Source organism: Aotus nancymaae, unplaced genomic scaffold, assembly GCF_030222135.1.
Source record: "Aotus nancymaae isolate 86718 unplaced genomic scaffold, 86718_ANA_hifiasm-v0.15.2.pri h1tg000029l, whole genome shotgun sequence".
In the NCBI taxonomy this organism is placed as follows: Eukaryota; Metazoa; Chordata; class Mammalia; order Primates; family Aotidae; genus Aotus; species Aotus nancymaae.
Window position 1 is genome coordinate 74,539,797 of NW_026988442.1, and position 27,653 is coordinate 74,567,449.

A 27,653-nucleotide genomic window follows, 5' to 3' on the forward strand; every position below is an offset into this window, starting at 1 on the left:
CAGGATTTATAGTCAATTGTGCTATTACTAAGGCATTTTCTTTAATTAATTAAAAAAAAAAAACAGAAGTAATTCTTTTTAAGAACATGATCTCAGACTACAACATGGGCTATGACTGCACCTTTCAGTTCAAACCTTTTAACTTTTTACAATAATCATTTGTAAATAATGCTTTCAAACCTCTGGACTGATTGAAGATTACCAGACACTCCACTCTTGAAGATAAGAGCAACTTCTAGAAAAATGAAGATAGCTGCCAGATCTTCCATTAAGCCTTCATATTATCTTTTCTAATCCTCAAAACCATTGTTATCTTATACCAATGTCAAAGTTCTAATTTTTGATCACTGAACTATGGTCATGTGAGATGTTTACAACGGAGCAGTGAGCAAGGAATATAGGGGAAATCTTTGCACTGTTTCCTCAACTTCTCAATGTTTCTGTAAATCTAAAGATTTTAAAATACAAAAGAGTTAAAAAATAAAACAAAAATTTTACAAAATAGCATCCTTACCACCATATGTCTGAGAACTAGGCCTCTGAGAGATAATCAATTGACTAACATTAGTTGCCATTTCCTCTAATTGATACCACCAATTCATTCTATAAAGTACTTAAGTAAGTTTGTTTATACAAAATGAAAGACAATTATAATAATGATAACAGCTGACATTTTTGCAGCAGTAATGATATGCCAGAAACTGTTTAAAGAATTTGACATAGATGAAATCAGCATCTTTATCAAATTTATGATGTAGGTCCTATTCTAATTTCCATTTCTCACAGCAAGACTGGGATGCCAAAGAAAGCAGTAACTTTCTCAAAGTTACATACCTAGCAAGCGAAGAAATTAGGAGTGATACACAGTATACAAGATGACACTCAGGAGAGAGATCCAAGATGGCTGATGATTAGCAGCTCGGGCACGTACCTCCCAGTGAAAGCGCAAAGAACGAGAGGACGCCACACTTTCAGACGAATATTAGTTGCTCACGGACCAGGAGATTCCCAGTGGAGGAGCTCCACGGGTCGCCAGGGCGACTCTTGTGGCCGGCGTGGCGGTTTTGCTGGTGCCTTAGCACGCCAGTTCTTGGTGCAGAGTCCGGAGATTCCCGGGAAGAAAAGCACCATCAATCTTAACACCGCTGTTTTGGCCGGCTCAGTGGATTGCTCAGATTTCGGCGCAGGGAATCAACAAGTTGAACCTCAGAGACCCAGCTAGAAAGTCGGTAATTATAAAGACAACAGACGGACAAATATATAATGAAGGGAAGAAACCAGCATAAAAAGGTAGAGAATACTCAAAATCAGAATGCCTCTCCCTCTACAGGGGATTGCAATTCCTCATCAGTAACGGAACAAGGCTTAATAGATTACACGTGTGTTCCAATAACAGAAGCAGGTTTCAAAACGTGGGTGATAAGAAACTTCTGTGAATTAAAAGAACTTGTTCTAACCCAATGCAAAGAAACTAAGAACCTTGAAAAAAGGTTTGACGAAATGTTAACGAGAATGGACAATTTAGAGAAGAATATAAGTGAATTGATGGAGCTGAAAAACACAACACGAGAACTTCGCGAAGCATGCACAAGTTTGAACAGTCGAATTGATCAAGCAGAAGGAAGGATATCAGAAGTCGAGGACCAGCTCAGTGAAATGAAACGAGAAGACAATAATGCAGAAAAAAGGATGAAAAGGAATGAGCAAAGTCTCCAGGAAATATGGGACTATGTGAAAAGACCTAATTTACGTTTGATAGGTGTACCTGAATGTGATGAAGAGAATGAATCCAAGTTGGAAAATACTCTTCAGGATATCATTCAGGAAAATTTTCCCAACCTGGCAAGGCAGGGTAATATTCAACTCCAGGTAATACAGAGAACACCACAAAGATATTCTTCAAGAAGACCAACCCCAAGGCACATAATCGCCAGACTTATTAGGGTTGAAATGAAGGAGAAAATACTAAGGGCAGCCAGAGAGAAAGATCAGGTTACCCATAAAGGGAAACCTATCAGACTTACAGCAGATCTCTCAGCAGAAACCCTACAAGCCAGAAAAGAGTGGGGACCAATATTTAACATCCTTAAAGAAAAGAACTTTCAACCCAGAATTTCCTATCCAGCCAAACTAAGCTTTATGTGCGAAGGAAAAATTAAATCTTTTGCGAACAAACAAGTACTTAGAGAGTTCACCACCACCAGGTCTGCTTTACAAGAGCTTCTGAAAGAAGCACTATACATATAAAGGAACAAACAATATCAGCCTTTCCAAAAATATATCAAAAAGCAAAGAACTTTAACACAATAAAAAATTTACATCAACTAATGGGCAAAACAGCCAGCTAGCATCAAACGCCGGTATTAAACTTATATATATTTTAATTGGATAAAAAGCCAAAACCCATCGGTATGCTGCATCCGGGCCCATCTTACATGCAACAATACACAAAGACTCAGAGAGAGGGAGGAAGATTTACCAATCAAACTGAGAGTAAAAATAAACTAATAAACAAAAAGCAGGAGATGCAATTCTCGCCTCTGATAAAGTAGACTTTAAAGCAACAAAGATCAAAAGAGGCGAGGAATGACATTACATAATGGCAAAAGGATCAATGCAACAAGAAGAGCTAACGATTCTATAGATCAACGAGATAGAAAATTAACAAGGATATTCAGAACTTGAACTCAGACCCGGAACAAGTAAACTTAATAAACATTTATAGAACTCTCCACTTTAAATACACAAAACATACATTACCACCTCACACCTATTCCAAAGGTGACTATATAATTGGAAGTAAATCACTCCTCAGTAATCGCATAGCATTTCATAGGTTTAAATTAAATATTGGTTGGCTGTTTGTTTGTTATCTTCTTCCCTTATTCCTTCCTGACTATATCATTAAGTATAATTATCAGTATAAAAGAGGTTTTCAATACCCATTACTAAATTGCATTCTAGCCTGGGCAAGAAAGTAATATTCCCATGATCTCTCCCTCTTTCTTTTCTTTCTCCCTCCTCCCCATTCTCTCTCCCTCTTTCTCTTCCTTTTTCCTCCTTCCTATTCTCTCTCTCTCTTTCTCTAAAAAAAAAAAAAAAAAAAAAAAGATGACACTCAAATGAAAGGAAAGAAAGGAAAGACTAAAAGGAAGGACATAAAATGAGTCCAGAAGGGAGAGGGAGAGAATCTGGGAGTCCAGTCAGCAGTATAATTTTCAGGGTACACTCAACCCACACTGGAGGCTATATTATCATCAAGAGATGGGTGAGTATGTTTGATTTAGAACTGACCAGTGTTAATCCTATGGATTCTCATACAGGATGCTGAAACATACAAGGCAAAGATGCTAAATCTCATACCTTTTGAGGAAATGACAGTGAGTTGCATGGTGAAGAGTCTTTTTTTTTTTTTTAAAGAAAGAAAGAAAGAGAAAGAGAAAGGGGGAGAGAGAACAGGAGTCTTGTTCTATTGTCCAGGCTGGAATGCAATCTAGAAATAGGTATTAAAAACCTCTTTTATGCCGATAATTGTGCTTAACAGCGGAGACAGGAAGGAATAAGGGAAGAAAATAACAAAAAAACAGCCAATCAATATTTCATTTAAGTCTGTGAAATGCTATGCAAATGCTGAAGAATTATTTACTTCCAATTATGTGGTCACTTTCAAAATAGGTGTAATGTGATACTGAGAAAAATGTATGTTCTGTGGACCTGGGATGAAGAATTCTATAAATATTCACTGAGTTTACTTGTTCCAGGTCTGAGTTCAAATCATAGATGTCTATGTTAATTTTCTATCTCGTTGATCCGTTGAATATTAACAATGTGGTGTCAAAGTCTCCCGCTATTACTGTGCGGGAGTCCAAGTCTCTTCATAAGTCATTAAGAACTCGTCTTATGTATCTGGGTGTTCCTATATTGGGTGCATATGTATTTATGATCACTGACTCCTGTTGTTGCATTGATCATTTTACCATTATGTAATGTCCTTCTTTGTTTCTTTTAGACTTTGTTATATTAAAGTCTATTTTGTCAGAGACGAAAGTTACAACTCCTGTTTTTTTTTTTTCCTCTCCATTTGATTGGTAAGTCTTCCACCAATGCTTTGAGTCTCAGTGTGTCCTTGCTTATGAGATGGATCTGGATACAGCATACTGATGCGTTTTGACTTTTTATTCAATTTGCCTGTCTGTGTCTTTGATTGGGGCATTTAATCCATTTAAATTTAGGATTAATATTGATATTTGTGAGTTTAATATTGTCATTTAATGCTAGCTGGCTATTTTTCCCATTAGTTGATATAGATTCTTCATTATGGAGATACTGTTTATCTTTTGGTAAGTTTTTGGGATGAATGATACTGGTTGTTCCTTTCTGTGTGTAATGCTTCTTTCAGAAGCTCTTGTAAAGCAGGCCTGGTGGTGATGAAATCTCTGAGTGCTTGCTTGTTTCCGAAAAATTATATTTTTCCTTCATTTGCGAAGCTTAGTTTGGCTGGATATGAGATTCTGGGTTGAAAATTCTTTTCTTTGAGGATATTGAATATTGACCCCCACTCTCTTCTAGTTTGTAAGGTTTCTGCTGAGAGATCTGCTGTGAGTCTGATAGGCTTCCCTTTATGGGTAACCTGACCTTTCCCTCTAGCTGCCCTTAGAATTTTCTCCTTTATTTCAACTCTGGTGAATCTAACGATTATGTGTCTTGGGGTTGCTATACTTGAGGAATATCTTTGTGGTGTTCTCTGTATTACCTGGAGTTGAGTGTTGTCCTGCCTTACTAGGTTAGGAAAGTTTTCCTGAATACTATCCTGAAGAATATTTTCCATCTTGGATTCATTCTCTTCATGACATTCAGGTACACCTATCAAACATAAATTAGGTCTTTTCACATAGTCCCATATTTCTTGAAGACTTTGCTCATTCCTTTTTACTCTTTCTTCTCTAATCTTGTCTTTGTGTTTCATTTCATTAAGTTGGTCTTCGACCTCTGATATCCTTTCTTTTGCCTGATCAATTCGACTGTTAAAACCTGTGCATACTTCATGGAGTTCTTGTATTGTATTCTTTAGTTCCATTAATTCACTTATATTCCTCTCTAAATTGTCTATTCTCATTAGGATTTTGTCAAACCTATTTTCAAGGTTCTTAGTTTCTTTACATTGGGCTAGAACATGTTCTTTTAACTCACAGAAGTTTCTTATTAGCCACCTTCTGAAGCTTAATTCTGTTAATGGAATGCACTCGTTCTCCATCAGGCCTTGTTCCCTAGTTGATGAGGAACTGTGATCCCCTGTAGAGGGAGAGGCATTCTGATTTTGGGTATTCTCAGCCCTTTTATGCTGGTTTCTTCCCATGATTGTAAATTTATCCACCTGTTGTCTTTGTAATTACCGACTTTCAAATTAGGTCTCTGAGTGGATGTCCAACTTGTTGATTCCCAGCACCAGAATCTGAGTAACCCACTGTGCCGGCTAAAACAGCAGCATTAAGATTCATGGTGCTTTTCTGATCAAGAATCTCCAGTCTGGCTTCCTTCTTGAGTCCCTTTTTCAATCAGCTGAATAGGTGACTCTGCCTTCCTGGAGCTCCAAACTTTGACCAAAAGGGGAGCCAGTCCCGTTTACTCTGCACCGGGAACCGCCGTGCAGGGGCGCCGGCAAAACTGCTGCGCCGGCCACAAGAGTCGCCCTGGCGACCCATGGGGCTCCTCCACTGGGAATCTCCTGGTCCGTGAGCAACAAAAATTCATCTGAAAGTGTGGTGTCCTCTTGTTCTCTGTGCTTTCACTGGGAGCTACAATCCTGAGCTGCTAGTAATCGGCCATCTTGGATCTCTCTCTGGTGAAGAGTCTTATAACCTTGTACACTATAAGCAGCTGACATAACAGCCATGAACAGTTCTGTAAAAACAATTCTTCAGGTTGTCAATATTATGTCCTCCAGGCACACAGCTCTCCTCAGTCCAAATTAATCCAAGGAAGGATTTCAGACTATCTGGACATACACTGTTTCTTTCAGAATATCTGGACATACACTGCCTGTGATAAATATTGGATGTAAACGATTTTGTGCTTGTGCACCCTGCAGAGTTCCTAAAGCACAGGATCCTACTTGTCTCAATAAACAAATGCCCATATGCCTCAGTATTTCTCTAAAGAGCAAGTCACACTTTTCCTTTCATATTATTCTCTTATACCTGCTGGGACACCTTATAAAGAAAGAAACCCTATCTATCAACAAGGATGCTGACCCACCCTTCTGGATAAATGAGTTTTCTATTTACCTGAAGTTTCCAATTTAAATCTGTAGCCGATCTTATTTTAGCTTTTAATTACAATGCATTCAAAATATACTGCTAATTTCCTTAATTTATTTTAACTTAAATTTTATGTATTAAAATTGATTAATTAAAAATCAATTATTTAATTAAAGAAATAATATTTTCTTGATAATTTTGGAAAAACTAGACATCTCCTAGCCTGTGGTTTTCTACCAGGAGCAATATCACCACTCTTTTGGGGACAATCAAAATATGTGGTCCATTTTGTTTAGCATGATGATGAGAGGACATGACTGCCAATCCATGGGGAGTGCCAGAGATGCTACATATCATTAATTGCAGGATGAGAAAGGACAATGAGAAAATATACAGAACTCTTCTGTACAAAATGGCAGTAGATGGTCCATAAAGCTACCTTCACTTGCAGAATAGTGAGTAGATTGTCCTGAAGAAACCCTAAGAGCTGGTCCCAGCCTCTGTGAATATGCTTCAGGTGACACAGAGCTTAATACTCACCATTGCTAGACAGCTAAAATGGAACATGTATTCTCATGTTAGGTCAACATCTGTCTTTTTATTTCTATCTGTTTGCCTTCTGGAACAACACAGAAATAATTACCTCTCCTTCTCAATGAATCCTTATTTAAGTATAATCAACTCTGATATAATATGAAAGACTACTTTTGTATCCAATTTTGCTTGCTTTTTACTAAACTTTCTCAAACTCCTCAATATGGTGTTATTAGCAGCTCTGCTATCACTCTCCTCTAGGAATATCTCTATGATGAAGAAGTGAAACACTGTTTATCCCTAAAGATCTGTCTCCTATTTTCTTTGTGATTTCACATATCTTGTTTTTCAGAGAATCTGCTTCTCTTTCCTCTCAATCCATTCTGATGAATACAGTCTATGTTGCTTAGCTGTCTGAAAATGATCAAGATTAGAATTACAGTCGCAGGGAAAATCAGATATGTATGTACTATATAACTAACTTAAATTCACTTTGTGCCAGAAGGAAATGTGTGTGGGCTTTACGTTTTCATAGTATAGGTGATCTCTCTTGTTCTTAACTCACACTAAGGAAAGAAAAGGCAATATGCTTAGTGTATGGTTAGGAATAGGTTTCGTAAGCCTGTGCCAGTAAGTTGGCACAAGTGCCTTTAGTGCTGCATTAAGAAGAAATCTCAAGGCAAGTTGAACTTTACAAAAAAATAACATTTTAACTAATGAGAAAGTATTGTATAGTCTGGTACAGGGCAGGATGAATGTAGTTGATACATGTGACATGCATTCACCAACATTCATAAAGTAGAGCAAGCACTGGTTTGGAGTTCTAGGACTGGAGTCCACACTTCTGGTGTCAGAAATTAGTAGTTTAGTGACTTTAAACTATCAACATCTCTGCCTACAGTTTCCCTATCAGTGAATCTGGAATAATAACAACAATAATTCCCAATTGGGCTGTTGTGTGAATCAACTGAAATAACTCTCTTAAGTTCTATAAACACTGATTGAGTATACCTTAATATATCAGACACTGTGTCATCATGCCAAGAATAAAATGACAAATGAGTCAAGGTATGTGCCCTTGAGAAGCTAAGTCCAATGGGAGAAACAAAGAAATGAACAGATAATTTTAATATAATCCAGTAAAGGCATTGATAACGTTATCAGAAAGTGTTATGAGAACACAGACAATGGGCAGTCTATCAGTTATAATGACTTCTGCAGCAGCTGTTATATACTCTGATAGAAACTGGCTTTAACAGTAAAGAAATATATTGTCTCATAAAACAGCCAGTGTTCATACTGTTGATTCAGTGGCTCCACGATATCTTCCAGGACCCAGGGTATCTTTCCATCTCTGACCTACTGTACACAGTTATGCCTTTATTCTGAAGCTACATATCCTGTTGATAATAAGATGGATCACAGCAGCAATTAAAACAACACCCTTCCTTCTTCAAGTCCCTCTTCTCATATCTTGTTGACATGAATAAATTTAATGCTACGTATTTCTGAACCAATAACTATAAAGGAAATAGAATTACTATTAATGGCTGTGACAAATAATCTTGGGCAGGTGATAAACATAATATTCACTTGAGATTCTAGAACAGCATAAAATAGAGTGGGAGTGGAAGAAAACATTTCTTGAAGGACACCAATTCAAGTTTTTAAAGGATAAATAAGAATTAGCCAAAGGAAGAGGAGGAGGATAAGCATCTCAGGCAGGGAACAACATGACTGTGACTATGGAAGGAAATTACCATAGAAGTAATAGAGGTAGAGGAGTACTGATTACGAGCTATGGAATTTCTAGATGTATGTCACTGACTGAATCTACTGATGGAGTAACAGAAGTTTCATAGCCATAAAATATCTCTAAATTAACTTCCAATACATTTTTCCATTAGTTAATGTTTCCTTGAAATAAAATATATAATTTCTCTCTCTCTTTCTCTCTCTCTCTCTCCATATATATATATTTCTAACTTCTTAGATATTTTTCTGTAGGAGATTATCTATTTCACTGGGCAGAGCAGACACAACTCAGTATGAAACGAATAACAGCCCACAAAAGGTTACACACTGAATTATTGATTCATGAATGAATTAAAAAATATATTTTTTTAATTTAGTAATTGAAAAAGTATTTGATTACAAGACTAAGTAAAAAAAAATTTTATTGATTTTATAGGGGATGGAAGGGCCTTGCTAGGAGAGTTTTTTTTTTTTTTTTCACTATACTTCCTGAAAATATTTGAATGGGTATAGAATGTGCAAACCCATTCTTATTACTTTTCCTTATCTAGTCATATTGGCCATACCACCAGTGTAAATTACTCTATCATACTGGAAAAGTGTTTTACTCATGTTTGTTACATTTTTTATATCTACATAGACGGAAAACTGGTAAATGTGTCAAGAGTAATGAGCCAATGGTCATATGAAACAGTCAAATACCATTTTAAAATACATTTCAGAATGTGAAAAACAAACTGTGACAAATGCTATAACTAATCCCTGTTATTGGCATTACAGTGAAATACAATAGGGGACAGAAGAACTTAGAACGTGTCCGGGGGAAAGAAGAAAAGAAGAGCAAGGGTGGCAATCTCATATTAATTCTCACTGAAAGGTTGGGTTGACCATTTAATCACGTGAACTACATTTTGAAGTATCAGTACAATCTATGACTCATTTTGCTTCTCGAATCATATGGAATGGGAACAGAAAGTCGATTGTCCAATAAGAATTTCAGAAGAGATAGAAAAAGGAGACAGTACTCCTATGAGAGACACAGGCACACTCAGGAAGCAATTTACTCTAAGCTATTTCTAAATATTAAAGTCTGGAAAAAAACAGATTACATTTAGTCTGATTGTGAAATATTGGTAGAGTAGTGATGGGAACAGTCATTTATTTAGGCCCCCTTTTAAAGGATAAAAAAGACAAAAATTATCTTGCAATATCTAGGTAATCAGCAGGGTGGAAAGTGGAAGTAATTCAAAATACAATGCCTGTTTATGGAGACGACATACAGTAAATATATTTAAACCTGCATTGCAGTTCCTCTCTCTTTACCATTTAAATTGATTCACCGGTTTACATCTACTCCCACCTTCATGTCAAATGTGGATGGGGAAACTGATTAGAACGAGTCCCTATTTTTCTCTTTTGGATTCCCTCATTGCCAAACATTATTAGAGTTTCATCTTTAATTTCACTGCAACACAACTAAATGAAAGGGAATGAGGAACTTGGCTACAGAAACTTTCTAATTTCATCTCCTTTGCAGTTTGATTCCTGTAGTGTGAACAGCACAGCCTGATCTTATTGGCATTTTCAACTGCAATGTCAGGTTCATTTCAAAATTTAATGCAACATATTTGTCATCACCACATATTTTTAGGTAAGGACACTGATACCAAACTGCTACCAGTTGGTGGTCTGAAAAAGATAGCTTGCTGAAATGAAAATTCCCTCCTCTAAACCTAAATCACTCATCTCACATATTACATGTCTTCTGTTCCTGCAAGAGAACACTACTGCTTTCTACTATTTGATCTTTTAGTTATTCATCTAGGTAACAATAAAGAAGTAAAAAAAAATTACTCACTGCTTGCTTCTGGAATATTTCAAGAATTTCAAGAATAACTTCTTAGGCAGGAAACAAGAAACAAGATTAGAACCAATACTACTCTTGATTTTGACTAAGTATAAGACATGCCTTGCACTGCCCTAGCCTACTTCTCTTACCGTTTTATGCTAACATGAAGCTGCCCATTGTCCTTCTTTGGCTTAGAACCATGATTTTTTGAAGTCTGGTCACTGGATCAACACGAGCATTACCTGAGAACTTATTAGAAATATAAGTTCTTGAGCCCTATTCCAGCCCTACTGAATCAAAAACTCTGGAATAGGGATTGGAAATACATGTTTTTACCAGCCCACTAGGTAATTCTGATGTCCATTAGTTTTAGAACCACTGATCTAGAATAAACAAGACAGAGCACCATGTTTCCCCAACATTTCAGACCCAATTTTCCTATGCAAGTAATTAACATCCAGAAGCAGTATGTTTTTCTTTTTCTTTTTTAGAACTATTCCAATGCAATCTGGAATCAATTACAAAATGAAAATAAGAATAATGAAAATGAAAATAAGAATAACCTAATCCCCCTCCAGAGTCATACATGACTCAATAGTTGAAAAACAAGACTCAAGATGATGATGTATGTTACCTGCATTGCCTAACTGGGAAATAAATGAAATCAATAATATGTTTTATGTTTTCATAGGGAAAACAGAAGCAGTATATTGAAGTCCTTTGAATAATGGCAAATAATTAATAAAGACTGAAGTTGCTCAAAATATTGAATGATATCTCTCATGAGATACTATAGCATTTCACCTTGACAGGTAATTCTTTAAAAACTATCATCAACATGGTATAATTTGAATTGCATTTTGCATCTCCTGTAGGAATGGATTCACTAAATATCTTTCCAAGCATCCTTGTCTTCATTTGAGCTGTATCATAATGAAACTCCATGACAAACATTCCTGGACAAGTACTTATTGGGAAGTCATGCCAGGGAACCAGTCAAAGAGGGAGGAAGTGAGGCAGGAAAGGGAGAAGCCTGGTAAAGAGTATATAATCGCCTGAACCCAGGAGGCGGAGGTTGCGGTGAGCAGAGATTGCGCCATTGCACTCCAGCCTGGGTAACAAGAGCGAAACTCCGTCTCCAAAAAAAAAAAAAAAAGAGTATATAATCAATAAGGAAAGAGCTTCAAACATACGCCACCAGACTATTCCAACAGAGAAGAAAGAAGCTGGGTGTGTATCACCAACTCTCAGTCAATAGTTGAAGACTACTTCCTGCGGTTGCCAATTCCTTAGCAAGGCTGCAGTGGATACAGAAATTCCTTAGGCAAAGAGATGTAGGTGATATCAGCTGGAATTTCAGGCTGACACTCACAGAAACGGGAAATGGCCAAGGGGATCTGGGCAGGAAACAACAGTGTGTGCTACAACCCACCACTTCTGACTATTCCAAAAGGCCATTTCTCTGAATTTGCATTGCTAATACAAAAATGCACATCCATGTTTATTCTCCCGTTCTTCGATTCTTCCAAACAGGTGGCAAGATGTTGGCAAGACAAGATTCTCATCCTTATACAAAGGACACAAAAGTGGGAGTTTTTTCTGTACAAATAAAAAATTGATAGTATAAGAAAAAAATGATAGTTACTCTCTTAAAAAAGAAAAGATATATCCAATTACAATTACCCCTTCCAAAATTCACATCTTAAAAACTCCATACTTATTTTAACCAAGTTGATTTCTCAAAACTTTTAGAAAATCCACATTTTAACTTTATTTTAGAGCCTACATATCCTCAGAGGTGGCTCTAATTTTGTAGCATCTCTTTAATAGGTTGATTCACTGCAGGAATATACCCATGTGAAAAAGAAATATCTGATGAATAATCTATTCCTCTTTCATCCTAAAATACAAGAAAATAAATATTGTACTGAAATAGCATTAGAACACCTTATAAGAGAAAGCAAAAATATACAGAGCAGAAGTAAAGCAACATTTGTTACCAAACATGAGATACAGCATAATCAAAGGGTTTAAAAATAAAGACTTGACAACACAGAAGGAATTCTATTCAGAATTCTGGTGAATCACAAAATATTCCAAAAAAATGATTTTTATTTGAATGGAGCGTGACATTATTCTCACAGGTAAGCCAAACAACATTTTTGAGATCTAAAAATAAAACAAACAAAAAAAACTTTCAACTCCAATCATAGATTTAAAAACATTTAAAAAATATTTGATCCAACTCAGGTAAATGATTATTCTAACACACTTTCCACCAGTTGAAGTTACCCTTGAAAAGGTAGTACTTACAGTGTTAGAGCTTACAAGTACATGCCATTTTAGCCAAGATTAAAAGTAACATTCTTGGAATGTTCAAGGTTAATGATTTAAGACAAGGACTCCTAGAAAAATACCCTTGAAATAAAAAGCAAAGCCACTTTAATGATTCAAAATCATTCCTAGTGCTGTGCAAATATATACATTGGTTAAGGAAAATATTTGCATAGAAAAGGTATAGCGCAACTGTGAAAATAAGAAACTTGTATACAAAGGGGTGTTTCTGGCAACACTGCAGAACTCTAACTCTGTGCACCTATCAACATGCGAACTTTGTTCCTGGTGTTCTATTGCACTCTTCACCAGTGTGGGCATTTGCCTTCTAGAAGTGCAGATTGTATGTTGCATTATCTCTGAATAAAGATGTTTGCTGAAATACATAAACATTTTTTTCTTCAAGATAGCTTATTTGGCAAATTATGGGGCAAAGCAGGTGGTGAATGCTCCAGGTCTGACTGCTCCAGCAGGCAGGCACGTGTTTATCCAATGACCCTGTGGAGTCTTCTGCCCATTTTTCATTGTGAACACATAAGAGATGATACATAGTAGTCACTTGCCAGCCACTGGGAACACTGTCTACTGTCCTGGCATTATGGGGTTTTTCCAATCTGCTTTCGAAGATGTCACTTGGTTGGAAGCTTTCATCAATTGCCAGCGAAACCTGGCAATAATGAACCAGTTATATGTTTGAGAATCGATGTTTAAAATGCAGTGCGTAAATTTGATATTCTGAGGAAGAAACGTGTTGGGCTTGCATTTTTGAATCTCACTCATTTACATTTCAAGTGCCTGCTTTGAAATGAGGAAACACACTTGTCAATGAGACAAGAATGACCTATGTGTATCCTATGCTCTGTAAATGTCTATTGACCCATACAATAATAAGATGTTGTGCAGAGGACACAAATCAAAGCTATTCTACCAATCAGAGACTTGGAAATCAGATTCCAAATAAGAATACTCATTTATACAATCTATTACGCAATTTTCTTCCTGAACATAAACGTCACTGACTAACACGTTGTTTGCTATAGTCACAGGCTTGAGGGAGAAACAGGAGCTTCATTGGCACTGATAGTATTGCTAATAAATCAAGGTAGAGAATGGAACACAGCAGAGACAGCTGTAGAAATTAGAGATGATACTTGGATCTAAGATAGCCTGAAGTAGATCATATTCTTAAACTAATCCACAAAGTTTAGGCACATCAAAAATTGCTATTTCCAATTACTCCCTGGTTTCAATGTGACATAATTCATATATTTTTGAAGTTTGTAAGCTAACGGTCTAAAGAAACATCTGGGGAAGAGCAATATGTCTTCGCGGCAGCTAACAAGAACACCCAAAAAGACACTGTCAAAAGTCCTACAGAATCTTGGTCACGCTTATGTAGAAATCTCATGTTTCCATAATTTGAATGGAATATAGATACTTTGCAGAGGTGTTGAATATTCCTTTCTAAACACCTGTATGCAGGATATCTGAATGAAATAATATGTAAAAGCCTAAAAATGGTAAACAAGCCAAGTCACTCTTACAAATTACAGTAGGCCTCAAGTCTGAGTAGCTCTAATGTAAGTGTTGTTTTTTTTTTCTTTTTTAAATTAAAAATAAGGTATTTTGGTTTCATTTGTTAAATTCACAGTAAATTCTGAAATAAATTGCCTATAAAACAATTAATAAACCAAGAGTGATGGGTGAAAAAATATCAAATGTTTTTAAAAAAAAAAGAGATCACAGGACACTGTATGTCTCAAGCCTGACTTTCTCCAGGCATTTAAATTAATGTCAACAGTTCTGTCAACTCCTGTAGTTATGGAAAGACCCTGATAATATGTAGGAGTCAAACAGGGGCACTTCTCTGCCAAACTTCTATCATCAATCACTCAGATTCACAATGAAGCTGAATCACAAAAAGTGCAACCAGACCACAAGAGCACATTTTCATTTTCACACAGAATAAAAGACAGCTCCAGCCACCGGGAGGCCAAGCATGTTCCCATAACCACAACCATGGCCATGGCCATTGTCCCACAAATGATGAGGGAGTCATTCAGGTATTTAAAACCCTCAAAGACTTCACAGAGTTGATGTGAACAAATATTAATTCCCTCTTCACACGTAAGTTCGGAGTGTAGGTCAAAAGCTGAAAATTTTACAGGAGTAAGCAAGAAAGCTCTAAAACTGCTATAAAATAGTAAAGGTGATGATTGTAGAAGGCTCAGCATAAATTATGAAAGAAGTTCCTAGCCAAGTGGACAGAGATATGACAACCCTCCCAGACCTGATATGAGATGACAAAGCATGAGAGTCGTTTATCAATAGGTTCCAACCAAACCAATGGTCTTCCTGTTTCCTTAGCTGGAGTTAGGGAGGAAGAAGTAGTTATGGTTATTCTAATTCTCCTTATTATTTTCATTTTTTAAAAGAATGCACTTTGACCAATTCTTCAGGACAGGGTAGAATAATAATTGTACTTTAAAATATAAGTTAAATAAGTTTATAGCTTTTTTGAATGGTTATATGCCATTCAAAAATCATTGCCACTTCACTAATCATTGTTATATAACTAATTTAACTCTTACAGTCTTAAGAGTAAGAGAGAGTTTTATAACCTCACTTGGAAGCTGAAAGAAAGGATGCTTCCAAGTTAAATAAACGTCCTGAGATCACCCGCCAGGAGAATAACAGAGTTGAAACTCTATCCTGTCTAACTCTAGAGCTCATGTTTTAAACTTCCACACTTCATTTCTTACTTCAAACTCAACACAGAACACATTTGTAACCACACAATTCTCCAACATCACCTGGACATCCTACAATTTAACTCAATTCAAACACTATGTATTTGGAGTTAGCATTAGATCCACAGGTTATGGGCTCAACCCTGCAAGCCTGCCCCTCACTTCAGATGCCCTTTACAAGTCCCAGACTTTTGCCTGTGCTTCTGACCCACGGTTATACATTGGGGTTCCCACAAGTCCTTCCTCGGGTCCTATAATTTCCTAGGAACATTTTACATTTATTGGTTTATTATAAAGGATATCACAAAGAATATAGATGAAAAGCCAGAAGAGATTCATGGGGAAAATGTGCATAGGGCAAGGTATGGGGGACAGGGTATGGGGCTTTCACGCCCTCGCTGGGATCTGCTACTTTCTCAGCACTGCCACATTTCCAGCAGCCCAGAAGCTCTCTATACCTCATAGTTCAGAGGTTTTTATGGAGACCTCATCATGTAAGTGGGATTAATTATTAACTCAATCTCCAGTCCCTCTCTTCTTTCCAGTGGGTGAACTGAAATCCCCAAGCTTCTCATCATGGTTTGGTCTTTCTGATGATCATCCCCCATCCAGAAGCCCACCAAGCATCACTTCTTTATAATAAGTCAGACCTCCCACTAAGGAAATTCCAAGGGATTTAAGAGCTGTGTCAGGTTCCCAGCACCCCTGTATCCCAAGAACTGACCAGGGCTTTAGAAGCTCTGTGATAAGGAGCCAGGGCAAAGACCAAAAATATACATCTTATTACAAAACAAAATAGCACACAAACAAAAGCAATACAAAAGTGGTCTGTTACTAAATTGCACACGTTACCACAATTTAAAAACTATACATTAACGTGAACAGGAGTCGCTATTAGTTTTAACTCTCTGCTGTAGCTAATACAATCTCTTGTTGCCCTCTAGTTAAACAATCACCTGGTTTCCACAGGAACTAATTATATCACTTGATAAAATCTATATCTGTGTGATTATGGTAATGATTGAAAAGAAAGAAGATAGGAAGAAATGAAGAAAGGATGAAGAGAGGGAGGGAGAGAGAGAAAGAAAAAAAGCAAGAAAAAACTTTGCAATATGTATCAACCCTGTGTGGATGCTGTTATCCACTTCACAAAATCTATTTTGTGATTTCCTTCTGTTCTATGGATTACTTAGTTGCATAAGTCAAAACATTTCAACCCACATATGAGGAGCATCATAAATGGGGCTTCTCATGGCAGAGCTGATTAATAAACATACACAATATTCTTTCAAGACACACAAAAATAAAGGTTTTACATGTCACTTTTCTCATTTCCACATGACTTACATATTTTCTGAATCACCCTTCATTTCAAACAACCAACCAGTTTCTTGCTGATTGAGGAAAGACATCATTGTTAATAGTTTTGTAAATCTTGACAACGTGTATTTAAAAACGGTTCTTCAGAAATGTATTATGTCTATAGCTGATTCAACTCTAATATTATATAAATAAAAAGCTACCACTTAGTTTTGTTTGGTTGTTTTTTTTTTTCTTTTTAACTTGAAGGACATTTCAGCCCTGGATTCTTAACAATGTGGTATTTGTTTATAATATATAAAGGCACGTTATACATTGGCCTTTACTTGTTTTGTATTGATAAATTGAACACCATCCAAGAGATTTGTTTGCTATTTTTTAGAAAATTAAAAACTCTTGAGAAATCTCCAGGTTTGCTGTATTGCATTTGGGTACAATCAAACAGTGTTCTGCCGTGGAGCAGGTGGCCCCATATTAAGTCATGGCATCTTACTTCAAAGCAATGTGTCACTCGATGTAAACATAAATATTCAAGGATAAGAAAGGCTGTGATTCTCTTCCCTATGAGAATGATCTATGGAAGGGTGGTCATGTGTTATCTGGCTGATACTTAACATCCTAACACCTCTAGTGGGTCACTGGGTCATACCTCGGTCATTCTGGCAGACGGCCTTCAGGATGCGATGTCCCAGGCCACATTTTCCATGATCAGGGAAACAGATCCCTTCTGATACCAGCCATCGGTAGCACATTGGATCCTCACAAGGAACAGACTCCACCAAATGAGGGCAATGCCCTGCAGGCCCCGTAGATTCCATGAGGACATGGCGCTGCCTCAGTCTAAATCCTAAGAAGAGACAGAGAGAAAAGTTTCACCGAATTCCACTCTTTTCCGCTAAAGGAAAAGAAGCAGCTGGGTGAGAATGAAAACTCTTATTCAAGTACTCATCACTTTAAGCCTGTGTTATCTTGATGTGTTTAATTCTATGTGAAGTGAGAAGATGAGATGGAGGAATCAAAAGAAAATGAGAAAGAACAAAAGCAGGAAATCTGTCTTCTAAGAGTTTGCAGTCTAAGAGCTGGAGAGGTCAGATATAATTCAATGGAATAAGTAGCATAAGTCCTATGGTATCAATAAACCAGTAAAAATACATGGAGACTCAGAAGTGACCTAAATCTAAATAAATCCGCTGTTGATTTTGCTGTTGATTTTGACATTCTTGTTATGCTGCATTCGGTTGAAATACATCACCTCTTTGGCATCTCCTTGGTGCCTGACCATTCACAGCTTCCTGCTCAGAGATTTATCTGCATCATATCACTGAGATTTACACATCAGTCTGCCTTGTAAAGATACTATCTCTTTGGACTTCACTTTCCACCCAGGCTAGACATGGGTCCATGGACCGTTATTCTGTTTTTAAAAAGTGTACTGTGGGATTAGGGCCCCAAAGTCCCAGGCAGAGACCGGAATAAGATCTAGGTGTGTCTTACATGCTATGGGCCCAGAGAGTCACAAATGCAAATCAACAGGAGTCAAGCAGGTACACATGGAGGCAAATGGGTCAACCATGAGATGGGAATGAGTGTGTGGGTCAGTGGGCCTGCTCTAAAATGCCTGACTACTATTCAGCTTCCATTGGCCCTCAGCATCAGAGATCACGAACCCTCTGTTAACAGATCCTTCCATTTTCTCTAAGATGCCAGAAATTCCTCCATTTTTAAATGATGAAAACTAAAGCACATTAAAAAAAAAAAGTGACCTAGAAAAGAAGGACTCAGAACCAGATTAAACCCTTTAGTCTAAGTTTTCAGTCTCTGGCCCCATGATGTATCACGTCTAAAGACTATGTCTGCCATCCGTGGATCTCATATCTTATCTTCCATTGTTTCCATTCCAGATTCAATCAATAGATTTAATTCCTTTAATTCCTTTTTCTCTAAACAAAACCAATTGTTTTGCATGAATAATATTTTAAGAAATTGCTATTCATTTGCTTCTCAGATTAAGTAAAGAAAATGAGAGAGTTTGATAGCACAGAGAACATTCAATTTGCAGAATATGTAACACACCATTCTTCCCACAAGGGGAAGGGAGAAAGACAAGTTAGGGAGCATGAGAAGTAACATCTCTCTCATGAAAAGGTTATGCACCTCAAGATATAGTTGAAGAAATAGCACAGCCAAGGAGGCTAGAACACAATGAACATGTGGTTTCACAATATAAGAAAAAGCTGCCAGGAGGTTCTGGGTTATCTTAGACCAAAATAAATTCAAACAAAGCACTTAAAAATCCTTACCTAAAATACTCACCTAGCCCTGTACTGTGCTAAAATACTTAGTATTTTAGGTAAGAATTTTTAAGTGCTTTGTTTGAGTTTTTTTTTTTTTTTAATCTAAGATAACCCAGAACCTCCCTTTAAAAGAGACTCTTAGACTCTTACTTTAAGGATTTGCTACCTTAGGAAGAAATCATTCAGCCTGTTAGAGACTGTATTCTCATGGCATTGAAACAGTTAAGGTCAGGGTAATTTAAAAAAATGGCTTCTGTCATGCATTACATCTTATATATCCATGTCTATATCATTAACTAGCCAAATAAAACCAACAGAAGGGCTCAGCTCCCTTCCTGGGCTACCTTAAAATAGATGCATACAGGACTCTAAACTTCACTTGACGAGCATCAAACTACAATGACCTACGAGCTCTGGCTGTCACAAAACTCGAATGACCTCTATTCTTACATGTAACATCTGTATGCTGCTTATTTATTGTCTTATATTTTTGCTTGTTTTGATTTTATCTTTGAGCAAGACATAGGATGAGTCCCCATGATTTATACTCTTTGACAACTGACCCAGACTTGAGCATAGAAACTTAGCAGTCTTTATGAAGGATTCTCGGTGTCCTATTATTTGGAGCTTAATGCCATTGAGGGGTATGAGCAGTTTTCCTCCATAAATCAAGTTGCATCCATCTTGCCATAAATCTATAGATTACATCTCCTCAGTCAATAAATTCCTTCAGTCTTTCATTCGTGCTGCCCTTGTCCTGACTCTAACTAGGATCAAATCACAGCACAAGCTCAGCATAAAACAAAAGCTTGGACTCTCTTGCCAGCACTTAACTTTAATCACACTTTGCCGTTCATGCCTGCAGTAGGCATCAGGCTTCTCCCAGGTGCTTCTGTTCTGAAAGATATACAATAGCCAAGTCCACAGTGGCTGGGGCCAGCCAACCAATCACCTTCATTTCCTGAATAACCTGAATTTCCTATTAATCAGATGATATAATTCCATAAATATTAACTGCCATTTGCACATCACTGTCCTGTACTATGGGAAGCCACAGGAAGAACAGGAAACATGTATTCTTCTCAAAGCATAAAACCCAACAAGGGAAAAAGGCACATGCATAAACTAACATCTACCCTTGACCAAGACTGAGACAATCGTTTTACTTTTATTAGTCTAAATTAATAAAGCCTCAAAACTATGTTATAAGTTACTTTTCCCATTTTGCATGTGTGAAAACTAAGGGGCAACTTTATTACTTCTCCAAAGGTGCATTATTACTGATTAAATGGACGAGTGTGAAAATCAGCAGAGGTTTTTCAGAGTCATTGCCTCCTCACAAGAAAGGATTAAAGTCAGCTCCTGTGGATACTGTGTTTTGGCTACACTTTATAAAGTGAACCTGAAAGGCACCATGATTTAGTTGAAGGTACTAAAGGTGAGTAGATTGGACAGTGGACTTTTGGACACTGGTTGCAGGAGAGAGTTCATAATCATCACTTTCTGACCACAGATTCAATTCATCTTTAGTGACACTAGTATCTGTAGGGTTTATTTTTTTCTATGACCCCAAGAATTATGATTTAGTGTATAATTCTACAGTAGACAATCAGAAAAGAATGGACAGTGGGTAAGGGAAAGAAAAGGGAGGATAAGCAGATGGCAGAAGAGGGGTCAGTGTTTTTTAACTGAAGCCATGGAAGAATTAAAGGAGGCTGAAAAGGGTATATCCAGGTCTTATGGTTATATTTCTGCATGAGTTAGTGGACCAGAAGTGTACACATGAGCTATCCACGGGCAATGCTATGTCTCAACACTGAGTCCATTGGGACAGGTGTGAGGAAAGTCCAGCAGGTTCCAGCCTGGCCAGTATGGTGAAATCCCATCTCTATTAAAAATGCAAAAAAAATTATCTGGGCACGGTGACGCATGCCTGTGATCCCAGCTACTCCAGAGGCTGAAACAAGAGAATTGCTTGAACCTGGGGGGGGTGGAGGCTGCAGTGAGCCGAGATCGCACCACTGCACTCTAGCCTGGGCGACAGAGTGAGACGCCATCTCAAAAAATTAATTAATTAATTAATTAATTAATTAATTTTAAAAAAAGAAAGTCCAGCAGGTTAAATAAAGATGACAGAAGCTTATACTGGTTTAAGTACTCCATTTGCTCTTCTCTGGCAGCCCTGTACTTTAGGTAAAAATTCTGAGTGAAGGAATCTGAGCAGATTAAAGCTTCAATCCTAACCCTTTAGAAATCAACCACCATGCTGTAAGAGTAGTATTTTATAGTAGCATTATTAGTCCACATCCTGGTATAAATATAGAAACTAAGAAGACATATGGATAGGGTGATGTCAGCATGAGAACACCCAATGCTTAGAATGAGAAGTTAACAGAACTCCCCACCCACTCCAAACACAAAGACACAGAAAAAAGAAAGAAACAACTGTCTTTTGGTATATACCATCTATGAGAAAGCAAAATGATTTTATAGACTTCTTATTCAAGGGAAAGCCTATCTAGTAGGCAAGGATTTTGTTATGTAAGATCTAAAACATGTCAGTATTTTCCAACTTTAGCATGTTATCTAATTAATTTGTTTTAAAGTATAAAAGACTGTCTTCAAAAAATAGTCCTGGCTACTCAGTTTCAAAAATCTTGTTCTTTGGGAATTTTTAAGGATTTGGATGCTCTCATCCAGGGAATGAATCCCTGAAGTTCTTCCACATAAGCAGCTGGTTGTTGTGACACCTTACAGGGAGCTCCAGCAAATTCCTCTTCAGAGCAACTTCAGTGGGCAATGCTGTTTTTCTAGAATATGCCTGAAAAGGACAAGGCTGTCATATAAATATATGTATATGTATCAAGAAAAAAATTTAAAAATGCATCACATCTATGTATAGAATTTGTCTATGAGTATTTTTTCAAGCTAATTTTCTTTTCTATATATCTAACTATATTACTCTGGGAGTATATTAAAAAGAAAGCAATAAATGATAAAACCTGACCCAATTTAAATTCCTTTGAAAGGCATCCTAGTTTCACTTGACAAGCACCAACCTGCCGATCACAGTTCCCCTGTCTGCCTGTCATGGCGCGATGGAAGGGTGTAAACACTGTGAACATCGGCTGATTTTCTAACATACTCTGAATAGCCGACAGCCACAAACCTTCTATGACTCCTGATGAAAGGGTTTCTGACTAAGAATAAAAGACATGTAAAGATAATTTCTATAGTAACTAATTTCTTCTATTTGGTAATAAAACATTTCCTACTTTCCCATTCCTTTCTACTTTTTTTTTTTTAATGTGAATGAAGAAAATGTACCAGAGCAATAACACGATGACCGGGAATGCCTAGAGAGGAGAAAAAAAGGAAAAAAGGTATTCTCTCCTACTTTCCATGTTCATTTTTTGCTGTTGCTTGCTTGCTTTTCCCTTAAATACTCCATCTTACTGCATGTGGGTGTGTTTGTGTATTTTTTTAAGAGTATGAAATATCTAGGAAAGTACAAATGTCCTAGATTTCTGCTAGTAGATTCACTGCATTTTAGAGTAGGAAATTAAAATGTGAAGCTAAACACTCCCGCTTATATCCCAGAGTTTTGCAATGTTTAATGCATTAGCCCGTGTGCCCCAGCTTCTGTGGAATTCTAAACTATCTTTAGTTTGTACCAGTCAGTGATCCTGGCAGAACTCACAGTAGAATCATGGGACAGAAACTGAAACTGAGGGAGACCTCAGACCTAAAACACACAAGTCAGTAGAAATAACAAGACTGCTTGCTGTCATCATAACATGCTTGGATATCTTGAAGGAACAGAATTATTTCCCTAGAGGGAAAACTCAATTCTTTATTCTTCCCAAGAGGAAATATAGGCAGGTGGTCCTGCCAGGATTTACCAAGACCTTATAAACCAAAATTCTCTCTGCTCTAGGGAAGCATTTATAAAATAGCAAACTCCTAGACCTGAATAACAATCATCAGGGCTTACTGTCCCTCCTGTCAGTGACTACGGTTCAGGGGGCAGTCATTTGGCCTCGGGATGGATCCTATATATAAAAAAAAATCTAATTCTTAGCAATCCCAACATGCCCCCAAACTCTGCAGGGGGCTGTGGGGACACTACCACCTTCAGGTGAGAGGTTCTACTGCCTCCATACTTTCCTTCAGCCCTTTTCAAAAACTGAGCCTCCCTTTGAAAAAAGTATTGGCTGGGGCAAAACACTCCCCACCTCCAGTTATCTGGTGCTCTTATGCTACTCTCAGCACAACCCCCCTCCCTTCCTCCCTCCCACAACTGCAGTCTCTTTTCCCACTTCTTCCAGTGACAATGTGCTGGCACTAGATACATCCCACATGCCACACCTTATCTCCTGCATCCGCTCAATGATTTGCTCTCAGGTGTAATGGCTCACACTGGTTAGTGCGGTGCACGATGGGCAGATGGCTTCTCTTATAAGAACTAAACTTGTACTTTGATCCAGACTTCTTTAGACTGATGGAGAAAATCAACTAAGGAGGCTTAGGGTTTGGAGGGACATTGGACTGAGGAGACATGAAACCAGATCCTTAGTGCCAGCATGGCCATCATTAAATCGCCAAGTGACTTTAGACAAATTGCCTTACTTCTTGACACTTTGGTGTTGTCATTTTGTGAAGTGCTGTATCCCTGTGCTGATGCATCCTAAATGCTGATGCAAAGTAGGGCAGTATATTAGTTTCTAGAGCTGCCATAACTAAGTACTGTAAATTGGGTGGCTTAAATCAATAGAAGTGTTTCATCTCCTAGTCCTGCAGGCTGGAAGCCTGAAATCAAGGTGTCAGCAGGGCCATGCTCCCTCTGGAGGCTTTGCAGAAGAATCTGTGCCACGCCTCTCTCCTAGCTTCTGGTGGTTGTGGCTCTCCATGGTGCTCCTTGACTTGGAGGGGCATTACTCCCAATGCCTGCCTCCATCTTCATGTGGCCTCTCCTTTTGTCTTCTGTGCCTCAATGTCCTCACATGGCACTCTCCTCTCTGGGTATATCGCTGTGTCCAAATTTTCCTCTTCTTGCAAGAACACCAGTCACTGGAATAGAACCTACCTTAATCTAGTGTGACCTCATCTTAACTTGATTGCTTCTGAAATGACCCTATTTCCAAATAACATCCTATTCATATGTACCAGGGTTGGGATTTGAATGCATCTTTTCTGGAGGACACAATTCAACCTACAGCAAGTGGTGTCTAATGAATGATGGACCAGGGTATATCTGCACAGGCTGACTTTTACAATACATAAACAGGGGCTAATGAGGATAAAGTCTGGCAAAAAAGTAACTTGGGGGAATGAGGCCAAGGGAGGGGGTCCGAAGTTCCATGGGCCAGTTCTGAATTACCTGGAAAAAAAAGACTGAATAAAAAGTTCAGGGAGCCAGTTTTTCACAGGAGTTTTGTGAAAATTTGAGCTCAAGTGACAAAAAATGCAACACAGAATTAGGGCAACCAGCCTGACCAACATGGAGAAACCCCATCTCTACTAAAAATACAAAAATTAGCCAGGCATGGTGGCACGTGCCTGTAATCCCAGCTACTTGGGAGGCTGAGGCAGGAGAATTGCTTGAACCCAGGAGGCGGAGGTTGCGGTGAGCCAAGATCACACCATTGCACTCCGGCCTGGGCAACAAGAACGAAACTCGATCTCAAAGAGAAGAAGGGCAAAAGCATTCTCTAAGCTGCCGTAGAGAATCCATGGCCCAGAACAAAGGGGAGAAATCATTTTGTAAACATCTATTCAATAGACACCTACAAAATCTGACCCTCTGAACTGCTTCTACCTGCCTGCAGTACCAGCACCTCATTTTTTTCTGAGGGAATCACATCTCCCCATTCTCCATCTGTAAAGTTGGAGGGTAGCTGTGCCTCTCCTGATCACAGTGGTGACCACATATCCATGATTTGAACATGTAAACCCTACATCCTCCAATCAGTGTAGTTGGTTCAGGAATGAGGACATGACATAAAACAGCCAATGAGATTCAATTCCAGGACTCTTCCTGGGACCACTGGGGAATACATTTCTTTCTGCTTTATGTACTGACTTAAACTGAACCTAATATAGAGAAAAGTAGACACAAGAGATGGAGAGAGAGAGGACAGTAAAGATAAAGAAACAATTAGAAAACAAGAGGGAGACCTATTGGCCTGTTTATATTCTTGGATGCAGCCCTATCCTCTCTTCTAGTTTCAGCTACATGAGCTCATAAATTCTCTTCTTTTCACTTAAGTTGGTATCAGTTGGGCTTCTGTCACTTATAACCATTAGTCTTCCAAGTAATATCAAGAGTCTCCCAGACCGACTTGGTCTGATGTGGTTCTACAGCTTTGAAAGCAGATGAAGGCAGCACTTCGTGCAGCAAAGTGATGCCACAGCCACAGTGGCTCGGGGAGCCTCAGTCCAACCTCACATGATGTAGTGACCTAAACAGGAGGAGCACAGACTACACATAAGATGACTGTTCTAAAAACATGTAAATCACCCCAGGGAATCTCGTATGCGATCACATGCAACTGATTATAAACATGTGAATCATAAAACTGCAAACTATAGGTATTAGTATAAATAGAAACTTATTTGTGTCCACAAACTGCAGAGGCATGGGGGACATTCTGGTCACAAGTCAAATAAGGGAACTGCACAAGGCCCTCCCCAGGCTTCATTGAGATCCAGATTTCTATGGTTTGATAAAAGAATGAATGTTAGCTTCTTCCTGTCTAAAAGCCAATGCATATCTTCATTTCTACCACAGAGTCAGAATGAAAGGAAAAGCCCAGGGGCAGGGGTAAGGTGAGTCTGGGTGTGCACATGTGTGTGTATGAACACTCTAGGGATTACTGAAGTGTGGGTTTTCAAGTAAATGTAGCAGTGAGCAGGGTGCTAGGTACACAAGCATGCTAGCATCAAGTGCTTGACCATGGATTCTTGCTTTGTATGTAATAACTAGAATCCAGTTTTTGGAATATCCTTGGATTCCATTTCTCTTGGTAAAGAAAATATTTCTTTTTAGTATTGTCATTCAATATCAATAGAAACTAAAGGGTCAATGAAAGAGAAGGCATGATATCACTAGGAATGAAATTTTGAAGATGAAGATGTGTATTTTGATTACAACCTGAAGAAAATAAGACCATAGAGGCCTACAAAATTAAACAGGAATATAAAGGTTGAAGAGTTTTCTCCTTAAGCCCAAAATCAATATCAAAACCTAAACAATATATATAATGACCCTTGCAAAAATCTAAAATGTAATATCAAAAATGTTAAATGTGAAAATCTAAAAAGAAATACATAGATTTGCAAAACAGTTTTTTTCAGAAGTAAGTTTTTTTCAGAAGTTTTACATATAACCATTATATGTAAAAAACGTGAAGTAGCCAGGTGCAGTGGCTCATACCTGTAATCCCAGCACTTTGGGAGACTAACACGGGCAGATTATAAGGTCAGGAGTTCTAGACCAGCCTGGCCAACATGGTGAAACCTGTCTCTACTAAAAATGCAAAAATTAGCAAGGTGTGGTGGCACATGCCTGTAATTCCAGCTACTCGGTAGGCTGAGGCAGGAGAATTGTTTTGAACCCAGGAGGCAGAGGTTGCAGTAAGCCAAGATTGCAGCACTGCATTCCAGCCTGGGAGACAGAGCAAGACTTCATCTTAGAAAAATTAAAAAAATAAAGTTATATCAAATAGAGTAGTATCAGCTATGAGCCCAACTGAAGGTCAATCAGGGTGGAATTTTGTGCTCCACAGAAATATCCCAGTTGCCTCCCTAAAACTGAATATTGTCAGGCTTGTGTTCATTATCTAAATTTTACAAACAAATATTGTCTTAAGCAGGCTTAATCAGTGACTTAGCTACCAGAATAAATGTTTGTACACTGGCAGTAAATGAGGCACATGCAAACAAGTCACTCACCCTTTTTCCCCTGAGGATCGTGGCAGTTTTCATGGATGCATAGGCCCCAGGCTGACCAGGAAGATACTATGCAGTCTGTAGAGCATGGGATATTGCAGAGCTGAGAGGGCGACGGGGCGGGCCCCACACATAATGTCCTTTCCACAGGTCGAGAGACTGAGGGACAAAAAAAATAATGGACCATATCACATTCTCTGGACATCCTTAGCATTATTTCTGCCTTTATTTGTATGCCTGCCTTGCAAATAAAACTTTAAGTTAAAAAGAGTATATGCAAAGAAAACATCAACGCTTTCCAATATGTGTTGTTTAGCTTCGCATGATTAGTATTTTGGTTGAGAAAAGGCAAAGAAGAAAGAGGCAAAGCGCGTGCACTTGAAATTCCTGCTTTGCAGGGTATTTCCTGGGAATCTAAGACAGAACTGCAAGTATCATAGATACAAATTATCTAGAGTTATGACTTTTTAAAAAATTAAATGGCTTTGTGAAGTTTCAAGATGAGTCTATCTCAACTATATAAATGACTAGGTCACTGAAAAAAATCAAGATCGAAGCCCCGAGGTGGAGTGTTTAGCATAACCAATCTACTGCTGTGACTCCCCTGAGC

At 38.0% G+C, this 27,653-nt stretch overlaps 1 protein-coding gene across 1 annotated transcript in view; it reads right to left on the reverse strand.

Moving 5' to 3' along the window:
- Nucleotides 1-27,653, reverse strand: part of THSD7B (thrombospondin type 1 domain containing 7B) — a 1,057,843-nt gene that overhangs the window by 438,677 nt on the left and 591,513 nt on the right. Inside the window, exons 6-7 of the mRNA XM_064382803.1 lie at nt 27,047-27,202; nt 17,449-17,646 (exon numbers count right to left, since the gene is read on the reverse strand). Of these exons, the coding sequence (XP_064238873.1) occupies nt 17,449-17,646; nt 27,047-27,202 (354 nt within the window). The remainder of the gene's footprint in view (nt 1-17,448; nt 17,647-27,046; nt 27,203-27,653) is intronic.